The sequence below is a fragment of the Callithrix jacchus genome, chromosome 5 (assembly GCF_049354715.1).
Source record: "Callithrix jacchus isolate 240 chromosome 5, calJac240_pri, whole genome shotgun sequence".
NCBI classification, from domain to species: domain Eukaryota; kingdom Metazoa; phylum Chordata; class Mammalia; order Primates; family Cebidae; genus Callithrix; species Callithrix jacchus.
Genome location: NC_133506.1, coordinates 133,819,887 through 133,833,511, shown reverse-complemented (window position 1 = coordinate 133,833,511; position 13,625 = coordinate 133,819,887). Strand labels below are relative to the sequence as shown.

At 41.3% G+C, this 13,625-nt stretch overlaps 1 protein-coding gene across 19 annotated transcripts in view; it reads right to left on the bottom strand.

The window, feature by feature from the left end:
* TNRC6C (trinucleotide repeat containing adaptor 6C) overlaps positions 1 to 13,625 on the bottom strand; it is a 147,731-nt gene that overhangs the window by 62,177 nt on the left and 71,929 nt on the right. For 14 of the 19 annotated variants that reach the window (XM_054256537.2, XM_035301894.3, XM_054256544.2 and 11 more), the window contains one exon: positions 11,756 to 12,082. In XM_054256537.2, the coding sequence (XP_054112512.1) occupies positions 11,756 to 12,082 (327 nt within the window). Of the gene's footprint in view, positions 1 to 4,208; positions 4,415 to 11,755; positions 12,083 to 13,625 lie in introns of those variants that run through there. The other 5 variants (XM_035301893.3, XM_078374745.1, XM_078374748.1 and 2 more) reach the window with 2 other exon arrangements.

Sequence of the window (13,625 nt, the reverse complement as noted above, 5' to 3'; positions counted from 1 at the left end):
GTGCCATCTGTGTCCTGCCCTCCCAAAGATAGGGCTGTTAAAGGTGCCACCCCCTGCCTGGGCTCAATGTCTATTCTTTTTTCCTATCTCAAATCCATGCACACTTAATTTGGGAAGTTTTCGTTCTCCAATTAGGCCTCACTCATACATTCTTTTTAACAGTCTTCCTTTCAAGTCACTTAGACCAACCAGGTGGCCAACAATTTCTGTCAAGGGCCTGAGAGCCAAACTACTTTAGGCTTTGTGGCCCATATAGTCTCTGTCACAGCTACTCAGTTCTGCCACTATGGAACAAAACCAGAATGAGTATAGCTATATGCCAACAAAACTTTATAAAAATAGGTGATGGGCCAGATGTGGCTCATGGGCCCAGAGCTTGCCAACCCGATTGACACAGTAACTATGATTCAGTGCCTCCTATGTGCAGCTACTGTGCCGGGGACACAGCCATAACAAGACCAACGACTTCTTTCTCTCATGGAGCACACATCCTAGTGTGAGTTATCATGTGACTGGCTGGTTCTCCCTCTAGGCTGTAAACACCACGAAGGCAAGGGGTGACTATTTTGGTCCTATTTTTTTTATTGCCGGTGTTCAGCAGAGTATCTGACAGAGAAGCAGCAGTAAATAAACATCCACTGAAGGAATGAATTAATAATTTTTATCAATACTTGAAGGCAGTTTGCTAGTAATATAAATGATGCTCAAACTTTCAGTCTTGAAGGTAATGTTAAGATTAAGCTTAGGTTGCCATCTTCACTAGCAACCAACCCAACTGAAGTTATTTGCAAAGACACTGGGTTATCCATTCAGAAAAACTAGTACAAGAGGAACTGACAGGTCAAAATATTTTTTGGTTAGAAAAAATTACAACTGAGACCATGAATCAATGTTAAAAACACAGTGCTGCCTTTGGTAATAAGTTATATTACCTCACTCCTAGGTATATACCCAAAATAAAGGAAATCAGGCCGGGTGAGGTGGCTCACACCTGTAATCCCAGCACTTTGGGAGGCCGAGGCAGAGGCGGGTGGATTATGAGGTCAAGAGATCGAGGCCATCCTGGTCAACACGGTGAAACCCTGTCTCTACTGAAAGTACAAAAAATTAGTGGGTATGGTGGCGCATGCCTGTAATCCCAGCTACTCTGGGTGCTTGAACCCAGAAGGTGGAGGTTGCGGTGAGCCGAGATCGCCCCATTGCACTCCAGCCTGGGTAACAAGAGCGAAACTCCATCTCAAAAAAAAGAAAAAAAAAAAAAAAGAAAGAAAGAAAGAAAGAAAATCAGTACACTGAAGAGACAGCTTTGACATTTGCTGCAGCACTACTCACAACAACCAAGATTTGGAAGCAACTTACGTGTGCATAAACAGATGAACAAAGAAAACATGGCACAATGGAATACTATTCAGCCATTAAAAGAGTAAGATCCTGTCATTTGCAACAACATAGATGGAACTGGAGGTCATTATGTTAATTAAAATAAGCCAGGCACAGGAAGACAAGCTTTGCATGTTCTCACTTATTTGTGGGAGCTAAACGGAGATGGGGTAGAAGGATAGTTACCAGAGGCTGGGAAGGGTAGTCGGGGGGTGGGGGGTGGGGAGAAGTGGAGATGATTAATGGGTACAAAAAATAATCAGAAAGAATAAGACCTAGTAATTACTAGTTTAACAGGTGGACTATAGCTAAAAATAATTTCACTGTACATTTAAAAAATAAGAGTATAATGGAATTATTTGTAACACAGTGGATAAATGCTTGAGGTGATACATACCCCATTTACCCTGATGTGATTATTACACATTGCATACCTGTATCAAAATTATCTTCTGCAGCCCATAAAAATACATATATATACTTCTATGTACCCACAAAAATAAAAAGATATATATATAAATATAAGTTTTACCATATAAGTCAATTTGGAACAATGCTATTTTACTTAAAAAGAAACCAACCAACCAACCAACTAACCAACCGTCTCTCTTCTCCCATCTCCGTAGCCTCCTTGTGCCTCCAGGGATAAGCAGTGGCCTCGGGGCCACCTTGTGGCTGGCACATCTTCTGTCACAGGAGAGGAGCAGGGAGTACGCCTCACCCAGCCCAGCCCACTGAAGTTTCAGGCTGCAGCTGCTGACATTCCATGTTTGGCTACCATTATGAGACACACTGCTATTCTTTTTCTTTTTCGTATTTTAGCTGCTCTCTTGCTCCTTACTTCTTGGTTTTTCCATCTCATCAAATGACCTGGCTCCACCAAAATTAATTTTATTGAAAATTCAATGCAGGTTCATGGGGAAAAAAAAGTACCTACTACTTAGAAGCTTCTCTTTTGAAGGGTAGGCTTAGGGATCTCTCTGAAAATTATAAATTCAAACGCCCCAAGCCAGGGACTGTACTGCATACTGAGCTAATTTAAATATGCTTTTAGTTCTATTCTATGAAATCTCTGAATGTCTCCTCTTCCTCCTCCTCACTACCACCCTCATCACCACCAACACCATCATCACCATCACCATCACCATCACCGTCATCACTACCATCATCCACATATTCTTTTAATCACAATACTAGGATTTACTCCCAAAATGAAAATGTAGTCTAAAAGATTAAACTTGGTTAAAAAAAAATTTATGAAATGACTGACTTTTATGAGCAGCCATCTTGAAATGAATAAAAATTCTGAAATGAACCAAGATTAAATTTTCTTACAGGTATTGGAGACTCTCCTGTTCAGCATGTGAGCTTTCAAAGGCTAAAATCCAAACACCTGAACACAGCAAGTCTGAACAGAGTTCAAAAATGAAAGTTCTCATATTCATAAGACATTATATACCTTATACAATTTTGGAGTCTAAAGTATTTCCAAACATATTGGCTTAACCGAACCTTACAAACAATGTCAGTTTTACAGATGAAGAAACAGGCTCAGAGAGACCAAGGGAAGTGGCCAGGGTTTGGAACTCAAAAGCAGTAAGGAATGAACTGAAATCTGGGTTTTCAGAATACCATCTAGTATTTTTCCCACCACACCATTCTATTATCAAATATTTTTTCCCCTAAAAAAAGCCTTAAAAAGAAAAAAGAATGGAAGCTCCTGTATAATGTTAAATTCTATTTTCTTCTGCTGTTTAAGTGGTTTACACAGCCTATAAATAGGTGCCTATAAAAATCTAAGCAACATAACTGTCTTAAGTGATTAAATTAAAAAGGATTACATAATAGCATGGTTGAAAGAGAGCAGCTTTCCTTTGTCTTTAAATTTCAAAATGTCACCATATAAAGATAAAATTTTCCCAGAAAAGTATTTAAGGAAGAGCTTCCAAAAGCTACAGAAAGCAAAATTTTAATTAGGTATCAGATTAATCAGATAGAAAAGTGTGGACAAGATTTACTCAGAGGTGTGCAGAACACTTAACTGGTCCTGACACTGACAAAGAGTAAATTCGTTCATTCTTTATCATCACAGTCCTTTTAACTGAAATAATACAATATGTATCATAAAAACGAATTCTCAATGCTTTCAAGAGTTGACGATATATGTTTACTAAGGCTTACTGACACCAAATCGTTGCTTGGTTTTCAGGGGTAGGATAAATGCTACAACTGCTTTCAGCTTTTGAAAACCAAAGATGACTCCCCGTCTACTGCATTCACTGGGAGTAAAGACATCAGGGAGAAAGTACTTTGAATTCAAAATTCCACTGCTGGACAGACTCCCAAACATTTCATCTGTCAACTACTATAAATACGAGGAATTATGAAATGCAGAACAGAGTACAAGATTTATTGGAAACACGAAAAGTGTCCAAAAGAATAAGCTTTTGCCTTGTGTTTTTCTTCAAAACAGCAGTAAAATGAGATTGCTTCCTGAAGGTTAAGAGTCTACTAAACAAAGGAAACTGGGGGCAGAAGAAGCTTGCTTCCTAATTCGGGAGAGGTTGCCTGTGCCATCCCAGCAGAGAGAAACCACAGAAAAGCCATGGGCAATTCTCTGCTCAGTACAGTACATCTTTAGCAAACAGCTCTTTTCCAAGACGCCATTTTATCCAATCTGAATTGCAGCCAAGAGCCTAGGGACGCGGAGCTACCACTCACACGCTGGAATGTTATGTCACACACGGACTCGCGAGAAGCAGCCACTATTTGTTTCGTGTTTGTTCCATTTCTCCTGCTCTACGAGGGGCTGATGGGTGAGGAAATACCTGCAGACGGTGCCGCCCAACCCTCCTAGGAAACACCACCTCGCGTGCACAGCTGCCTCTATGCCTGCATCTAGGCTCGCCTGGGCTCTCGCTACAACATGTCGGCTGAGTACAGCGAGAGCCACCTCCTGTAGAGCTGCCAGGGAGCTGCCAGGAAGATCCCAGGGCCAGCCTGCGTCCAGCCACCCGCGGGTGCCTGCAGCCACGAGCTGGGCAAGGCTGGGCAATGCCCTTTCTACTCCAGGAGGCATCCGAATCATCCCCTTCAACTAGGGGTGGAGGCATGGACGGATGGGATTTTACAGCTTTGATTCTCTAATTGCAGCTGACACTAAACCGATCTTCCTTCCTCTTTAAATTCTTTCGATTGTCACAAACATTTTCACTTCAGGACCCAGTTACAATTAGCATCACAGCCACTTTTCTTCTGTTTTTTTTTTTCAAAGTCAGCCAAAAGAATAATGGCATTTTGCCTATTGGCTGCAGGCAAATAAATTGCTGTTCTCATGCTGCCTGTTTTCCGCTTCTTCTTTCTTTTTTCCCCCCTAAACAACTCTTAAACATTTGGCATCCCAACACTAGCTGTAATATTCTAAATGAGCCCCATATGTAAACTGGCAAGTGTCCAGCTTCTTAATTACTTTCCTGCCTCTATCTAAAAAAGATTTAAGTAGCAAACACTGCTGTATATTAATCAAAGCCTCTGTTTATAAATGTTCAAAGCAGCCACCAAAACAATACATTGTTCTGCTTTTGGCACAAGAAGTTATTATTATTTTTTAAAGATAAAAGCTCTCAAGTGTTTCAAGCTGGAGTTATCCTGCAGACTTGCAAAAACATAATCTGCACTGAACATGACATGCTATCAAGTGGCCATCATTTGGAATCTCTGGAAATCACTGTACTTACTAATACTCATCTTCCCAGTTAAGATCTGTTGCCACAGCCGGGCCCGGTGGCTCACGCCTGTAATCCCAGCACTTTGGGAGGCCGAGGTGGGCAGATCATGAGGTCAGGAGTTTGAGACCAGCCTGACCAACATGGTGAAACCCCGTCTCCACTAAAAATACAAAAATGAGCCGAGTGCGGTGGCAGGCACCTGTAATCCCAGCTACTCAGGAAGCTGAGGCAGGAGAATCGCTTGAACCTGGGGGCAGAGGTTGCAGAGAGCTGGCGAGATTGCACCACTGCACTCCAACCTGGAAGACAGAGCAAGACTCCGTCTCAAAAAAAAAAAAAAAAAAAAAAAAGATCTGTTACCACTTGGCTAAATGAACTCCCCTCCAAATCAATACATGAATTTACAAATCTACTTTTCCCTGTATTATTCTACGAGAAGGCCAATGTTTCATTTGCTGGTAACGGTCTTTATCTAAAGAGAACCTGGAACCAGGGCTGGGAGGGACCCTGGCCTGACTGCCTCAGAGAAGCCCTTCCACTATTGACAATAACTGACTGTCTCTCTTTGGCTACTGCCAGTGAAGGGGAAAGGAATAAAAGTTCTTCCAGAAAGCTCAAGACCCTGCCCATCACCCTGCATTTCCACCACTCTTATTCTGTCTCTGTCCTCTGGGGCTGCCCAGGGGCAGTGGGCTCTCAGGCCAACCCTTTGACAGCTGAAATGCCCACAGGCCCCACTCCTCTAGGGCTTGCTGGAAGCTCCCCTCCGACGTTCCTTAGCTGGCATTTCCAGGCCTTTATTGCTCTGTCTGCTCTGGATGCCCTTGTGTGAGAGCTCGTTTTTCCCATGAGGGATGGAGCAGCCACAGGATGCTTCCTGAGAACAGCCATAGCATTAACCACTGGCAGGAGGGTCAGCAGGATGCTGGAAAGCTCCTCGGAATTGTCAGCCCATTACAAAATTGGTTTCACTTGACTGAATCTCACTTCAACATCAGCATTATCAAATACTAAAAGCGTCTAGGACTTATTTTTGCATGCAAGTATTAGAAGTTTTGGTTATCTTCTAAAATGGGATACTTGTTGACATTAATAATGATACAAAACCAATAAACCTTCTGCCAAATGCCTCGTTAATGTGGGTGGTGGCAAGAAGTTGACACAGAGAACAGAGGGGATGGTTGACCTGATATGAGGCAGGGAGTTGGGGAGCAAGATTTGAAATTGCTGTCCTGTGGGGACCTGCAGCCTAGCAAAAGTTCAACTGGTTCTCGAACACAGGCTCCTCTTTATCGTCACATAAAGTGAGACTGCTGCTCACTGGAAGACTAACTCTACCTACACCTGAGCCTGTTCTGTTAAGAACAGTCAACTCTGTTTTGGTCCCTACTGTCTCTTGACACGTCCCAACTTGACTGTCATTATTTCATGCCACTGGGGAGAGAACAACCGCAGAGCATTCAGTTGTCAGTAAAGAGCTGTGCTCTAGGTGTCTACAGGATGGATTCCTACGTCTGAACAGCTAGGTCATATCACCCAACATTTTGATAAATCCTGCCAAATGCCTACTTACATTCCGATCAAGAGCACACCAATGCCGCCCTTTCCCACACTTTCGATGATCGCCTGTGGTGGTTATAGGGCCTTGAGAAGATTAAATAAGTTAATACGTGTAAAGCAATTGGATCTTGTAAATTGTAAGCACTCAATCAATAGTACAGTTGTTATTGTAATAGAGGGATATTAACAAGATCTAAAGTTTTGATAATTTGGCAAGTGAAAAGTGCTCTATCAATGTTGTTTCCATTTATTTCTTCCCTGATTACAAGGAAATACTTTCAACGTACTTAGGACCCATTTATGGTAGTTCTATGATCTGCCTGTTCACATTTTTTGCCCATTTTTCTGTTGGGCTATTTTTCTTTTGATTTGTAGGAATGCTTGGTATTTTTGAAATATTCAACTCTTGCTATTTATACTATAAACATATCCTCTCAGATTTTATTCATATTCTTGTTAGAACATTTTATATTTTGATACAGTCAAATTTGTCAGTCTTTCTTTTCATGGCTTATGATTAAGAGAAAATTTTATCCCAAAATTTAGAAAATATTCTCTTACATCATCTTTCTGTAGTTCTTATATTTGTCTTGCATATGGCTTTCTAGCACTCAATATTGATCTGAATCACTATTTTATCAGTGATCTGCAATGCCGTATCCATGATAACCCAAGTCTCCGTGTATCCACCTGCTTTCCCCCCCTGCTCTCTTTATACTGTAATTCATGGATCTGTGTGTTTACTCCTGCCCTAGAAACACACTGTTAAAATTACTAGAGGATCACAGCTCCAGGTGATAGCTCATTAAGCTTTTTCAAAAGTTTCTTGACTCTTCTATTCATGTACATTCGCTCTTCTAGATGAACTTCAGAATTAGTCTATCAAGTCCCAAAAATAACTTGTTGGAATAGTTTAAATTTGAATTTAATTTGACTCTATTACCAAAAGAAGCTTTTATGCTTTTATTACCAAAAGAAGCTTTTATGCTGGTTTATTACTACTGTTTAGTAATACCAACAGCCAACTTTTCTAGCCTTTGATCTTCCTGCTACCCCGCTGTCATGATGAGCCAGCAGTGGCTGCTGAGAGGCTTTACAATTGCTGGCCTGTGCGTTTGTGCATGCAGGTCACTCCATCTGCGATGCGCTTCCACCTTCTTTGCCCAGCACAGCTAACTTCAAACTCAGCTCATATCACCTCCATCAGAAAGGCTTCCTTGTAGTCCCCTATCTGTAGTTTGGGTTAGTTGTCCTTTCCATATGGCACTCTATGCTTATCTCTGTTATAACACCTGGAAGTAGCTTATTTACTTATTGGTTATTCCAAAACACCTCATTCATGAACTGTGTATCTCCAGTGCAGGGTATCTGATGTTCAGCAGGCATGCAGTAAATGTTCTGCTTGATGAATAAATGAAGACATACACGGCAAAACCACAGTTCTGAAAGGCTAGTACTTTCCTCCCTTCTCAGGGCTGTGCAAGCTGAGTGTGGCACTGCTGTCTGAACATTCTGACTGAAGAAGAAAAGGAAAAAGAGTCAAAAAGTGTGAAGCTAGCACACTAGTTTGTCTAAAAAATGGCAAAACATGTGGTTGCAATTTTCTATAGAAACAAGCTTGCAGACTAATGTAAATCGAAAGGTGAATTATGACAAAATGTTGTAAGAGCCAGACAAATCTACTGATTTACATCCTGTTAGAAAGCATGTGCTATATAAAGAAAAAGAACAATGAAATAACTGTAAGGCTAAGTCTCTTTTCTTTTTTTGAGATGTAGTCTTGCTCTGTTGCCCAGGCTGGAATACAGTGGGGTGTGATCTCAGCTCACTGCAACCCCTGCCTCCTGGGTTCAAGTGATTCTCCTGCCTCAGCCTCCTGAGTAGCTGGGGTTACAGGCACGCACCACCACACCCAGCTAATTTTTTATTTTTAGTTGAGACAGGGTTTCACCATGTTGGCCAGGCTGGTCATAAACTACTGACCTCAGGTGATCCGCCTGCCTCGGCCTCCCAAAGCGCTGGGATTACAGGCATGAGCCACTGCGCCTGGCCTATATAAGTCTCTTTTCTAATTTCACCAGTTGCCTTGTACTGTAACAGTATATAAATTTTATCTATATGTACACAGCTAAAAATGCTACAAATTCCATTTTTAACTCTTAAAACTTTCCCATTTCTACTCCTCTGCTGTTTAATTTTAGCCATAAATCCTCTCTGTTTACTGGAATGGACACATAAGTCTTCCATTAGTACAGGAGGAGCCTGTAACAATCTCCTTCCATGGGAAGGCAGCAGGTGACTGGTCAAATACTCAGTGATGGGGAATCAAGGATGCCCACGAATCTTCAAAGGTTGACACTGTGCAAGTTTTTAAAGCTACGACAAAGGTGACTCAAACTCTAATTCCTTCCATGAATACTTCACCTTCTAAGCGCATTTAACTTGGGGGAAGGGAGCAAAGAATTTATATACTAATATACCTGGGAAAAACACAGAAATTAATGTGCTAAGCTGAAATAATTCCCAGTTTCATGTTGCTTTTCATTAGGAATGGTGTGCTGTGAAATTCCTAAGGATTACTAACCTGCCCCCTGCTTGGTTAATTCAATCTTAGTTCTGTTGATCCTGCATCTGTACTTCTTTTTAATTAAAACTTTCAAGTTAGAGGAATGTAATCGTATAAAACCATATTTTTCGTTTTAAGGTAGAAGTGACGGTAAGAGTGAAAACATATTTACATAGATACAAATACAATAAAAATCTACAGATTACTTTTTTTTTTGAGATGGGGTTTCACCCTATTGGTCAGGCTGGTCTCGAACTCCTGACCTCAGGTGATCCACCTGCCTCGGCCTCCCAAAGTGCTGGGATTACAAGCATGAGCCACCATGCCTAGCCCTATGTACTACTTTTAATAGTTTTAAGAACTTTTATTTCAAATTGTATCTAAAAAAAAGTTTTACTGCAACCCAGAAATCTGGTCACTCTTCAGGAATACACTAAAAGAATTTCACCTGGATATGAATTCATTGAACAACTGTAACATGAAAACGGGGAGGGGACGGAAGAGGGAAGGGGGAAGGAAAAAGGAAAAAGGAAAGGAAAGAAGGCCATGGAGAGTAGGAGGGAAAAATGTTGGGGAGACTTGGCTATGAAGAGCCTTCACAGCCAGGCAGAAAAATGGAGTTTGTGCTTTAGTACCTAGGTGACCAGGGCAGGTTTGTGAGGTGACCCTTCATCAATGAAAGGTGATGAGTTAGAAAGATGCATCTGGCTACGATATCAGAGACTTTAGAGGTATAATGGCACGATCTCGGCTCACTGCAATCTCTGCCTCCCAGGTTCAAGCGATTCTCCTGCCTCAGCCTCCCAAATAGGTGGGATTATAGGCATGTGCCACCATGCCCAGCTAACTTTGTATTTTTAGTAAATATGGGGTTTCTCTATGTTGGTCAGGCTGGTCTCAGACTCCCAATCTCAGGTGATCCACTTGCTTTGGCCTCACAGAGTGCTGGGATTACAGACATGAGCTACTGTGCCTGGCCTACAATATCTATTTCATAAGGACTATGAACTAGGAATATTTTCTTGTCCAACATGATCATATTTACAAAGACAAATATTTCATGAAGGAATATTATCATACCAAGATTTTATTGACTTAATTGCTTATTTTGTACTTATCTAAGAAGATACCAGTAACATCCTACACCAGCAGCATTTGATGAGAATTTCACAACTAATGCAATACTGTCAACCAATCACATCACAACCAGATACAACCAGAAAAGGCAGAGTTGTTACATTTCTTACTCAGTTTTTCAAAATAAGCTCTTTAAATTAAAACACCAAGCTACATAGGTCTAACTATAGAATGCTTGTCTTTATTAAGATTTTCGCAAGGACCATTTTGGGGAAGTAGCATGTTTTATTATAAACTGCTGGCAACTAAATAGAAGACACTATATTCTTGGTCAGTGAATATAGTTTATCTTTTCTGCCTTGCTTTTTGGTGACAATCATTGACCTACAGCCCCTCTACCAAGTGGTAAGCAGATGAAAGTCAAGACTATTTGAAGAGACCCGGTAAAGTTGTCTAAAAATATTAGTTCTGACCATACAACAAAGTCACAGTTTTGAAAAACACTGCTATAAATGCTTTCAGGTCATGTTAGAATTATTCTCCGTAGTAAAAAGCAGCACATGAAAGAAAACAAGAATATGATTTGTGACACGTTCCTTTTAAATTCCAATCTAAGACGCCTCCTTGCATATCTAATTACAGACCTGAATTTCACAACTATGAGCAGATAGTTTCCATTCTAGAAACAGCACCAATTATTAGCTGTTACATGAAACAGAAAAATTTAAGAATCTAACAGAGAAGGGTAGTTGACTACAAATTCTGCGTTCTCTTCCAAAATTCCTTAAAACTGCAGTACATGAATTTTTCAAAAGTAGAATCCATAAAGTCAAGGAGACTAGAAAAGCTGACAGGAAATGAGATGAGAGACATCTACATTTTGACAGCTGGAAGGCAAATAAACAGTGGTGATTTTTCTTAGGAGACAAGAGAAAGCTAACAGCTAACTGCAGGCAAGGCAGCAACAAGAAGCAGGGGCTTGGATGTGGAGATACCAACCAGAGAGGCTTGGCTCAGTGTGTGTGACTCAGTCACAGAAACATCTTGCGGAAGGATCTGTCACCTCCCTGCAAAAAATGCTTGTGTGCACTCATAAGACAGTCTAGGAAATTGAGAGAAAAGGGTTTTACTGAAAAGTTTTCACTGCTGGATTCTAAAGTATCTGTCTTGATGTGTTCATATGGACCAACATACAGACTTTTCATTCCTGATGAAAAATAAACTGAGCTGAAGTAGCTCATGTCATCTGAGAAATAATGTAAATAAACAGAGGGAAAAAGACAATTAACTTTTAAAACTCAATTGAAATGAAATGAATCTGTCTGTCTCTGTGTATGTAGTGAGTACGGACCAAAATATGTCTATCTCTATTGCTCAGCAGCAAAGCTAAAAATAGCAAACAGTTTTCAGATCAAAAGAATGTCTCATCCTATGTGGATTTTACCTGGTTGGAGCTTACTGGGATGATGCTGTGTTCCGGCTCCAGATAGGGGAGGTGGGCTTACCCCTGCAGGCCCAGCACCCTGGGTTGGGCTCACACTGGTTAGAGTCCCCGTAGGCAATGGCTGACCTCTCTTTAATAGCTGCTTCTGTTCTTGCTGGCGGAAGCGTGGAGGCACCTCTCGAGGCAGGTAACGGGATGCAGCTGGCTGCTGGCCACTGGCAGATGCACGTTTGCCATTGTTGCTGTTGGAGATAGTGCTGGTGGAAGTACTGGTACTGGTACCGGCAGGTTGGGGCTGGCTTGAACAGGTCTTAGTAGGTTCTGGCACTAAAATGAACAAAAGGCAAAAGAACCCAAAACTTTAGTTAGACCCTCTTAAAACCCAACCCAAACCAAGGAAACCATAACCAAAGCCTGAGGAAAAAAATGACAATGTAGTGCTCTGGAAACAGAACTGGAGCATAGTCTAGACTTCCAAGTTTGAGATCTAGTTTTGCTACACACTAACTGATCTTGAGAGTTTCAGCCGGTTATTCTTGGGCCTTGTTTTCCTCATCTGTAAAATCAAGGTGATACAGTAAGACTGGGGCAGCAGTTCTCATACTTGGTTTGCATTACAATCACCTAGAGGGCTATCAGAGCCCAGACACCTGGGGTCCACCTCCAGACTTTCTGATTCAGTATCAAAGAGCAAGGAGAAACTGGGAATTTGCATTACTTTCTCTCTCTCTCTCTCTCTTTTGACAAGGCATCACACTACAGTGTGGTGCCATCTCGGTTCACTGCAACCTCTGCCTCCCAGGTTCAAGTGATTCTCCTGCCTCAGCCTCCAGAGTAGCTGAGATTATAGGCAAAGGCTACCACAGCCTGGCTAATTTTTGTATTTTTAGTAGAGATGGGGTTTCACCATGTTGGCCAGGGTGGTTTTGAACTCCTGACCTCAAGTGATCCATCTGCCTCAGCTTCCCAAAGTGCTGGGATTACAGGCTGAGCCACCATGCCTGGCTGGAATTTGCATTTCTGACAGTTACTGAGACAATGCTGATGCTGCTGGGCCTGGCACCTCCCTATGAGAACCACTGCCCTTGTTCAGTATTTTTAAAAATGAAGGAGTCTTCAGCTGTCCATTAATTTACATGTATTTTTGTTTAACTCTGATAATATATAAAATATATATTGGTACATTCTGGGTTATATGAATAACTAAAGCTAAATAATGACATTTTAATCAACAACTGACTTTATATAGGACAGTGGTCCCGTAAGATTATAATGGAATTGAAAAATTCCTATTGTCTAGTGACACGGCTGTTATAATGTTGTAGTACAACACATTACTAATGTGTGGTGATGCTCGTGGTAACAAACCTACTGTGCTGCCAGTCATATAAAAAGTTTAGGGAGGCCAAGGTGGGCAGATCACCTGAGGTCAGGAGTTTGAGACCAGCCTGGCTAAAATGGTGAAACCCCATCTCTACTAAAAATATAAAAATAAAAAATAAAAAAATTAGCCAGGTGTGGTGGCAAGTGCCTGTAATCCCAGCTATTGAGGAGGCGGAGGCAGGAGAATCACTTGAACCTGGGAGGTGGAGGTTGCAGGGAGCCAAGATTCAGCCACTGCACTCCAGCCTGGGCAATAGAGCAAGACTGTCTCAAAAAAAAAAAAAAGTCTAGCACATACATTATATATGGTAGGACATAAAGCTTCACAATAATTAACTATGTTACTGGTTTATGTATTTTCTATGATTTTTGTTATTAGAGTGTACTGCTTGCACTTAACAAAACAGTTAACTGTAAAATAGCCTAAGGCAGGTCCTACAGGAGCTATCCAGAAGTCATTCTTATCACGGGAGATGAAAGCTCCGGG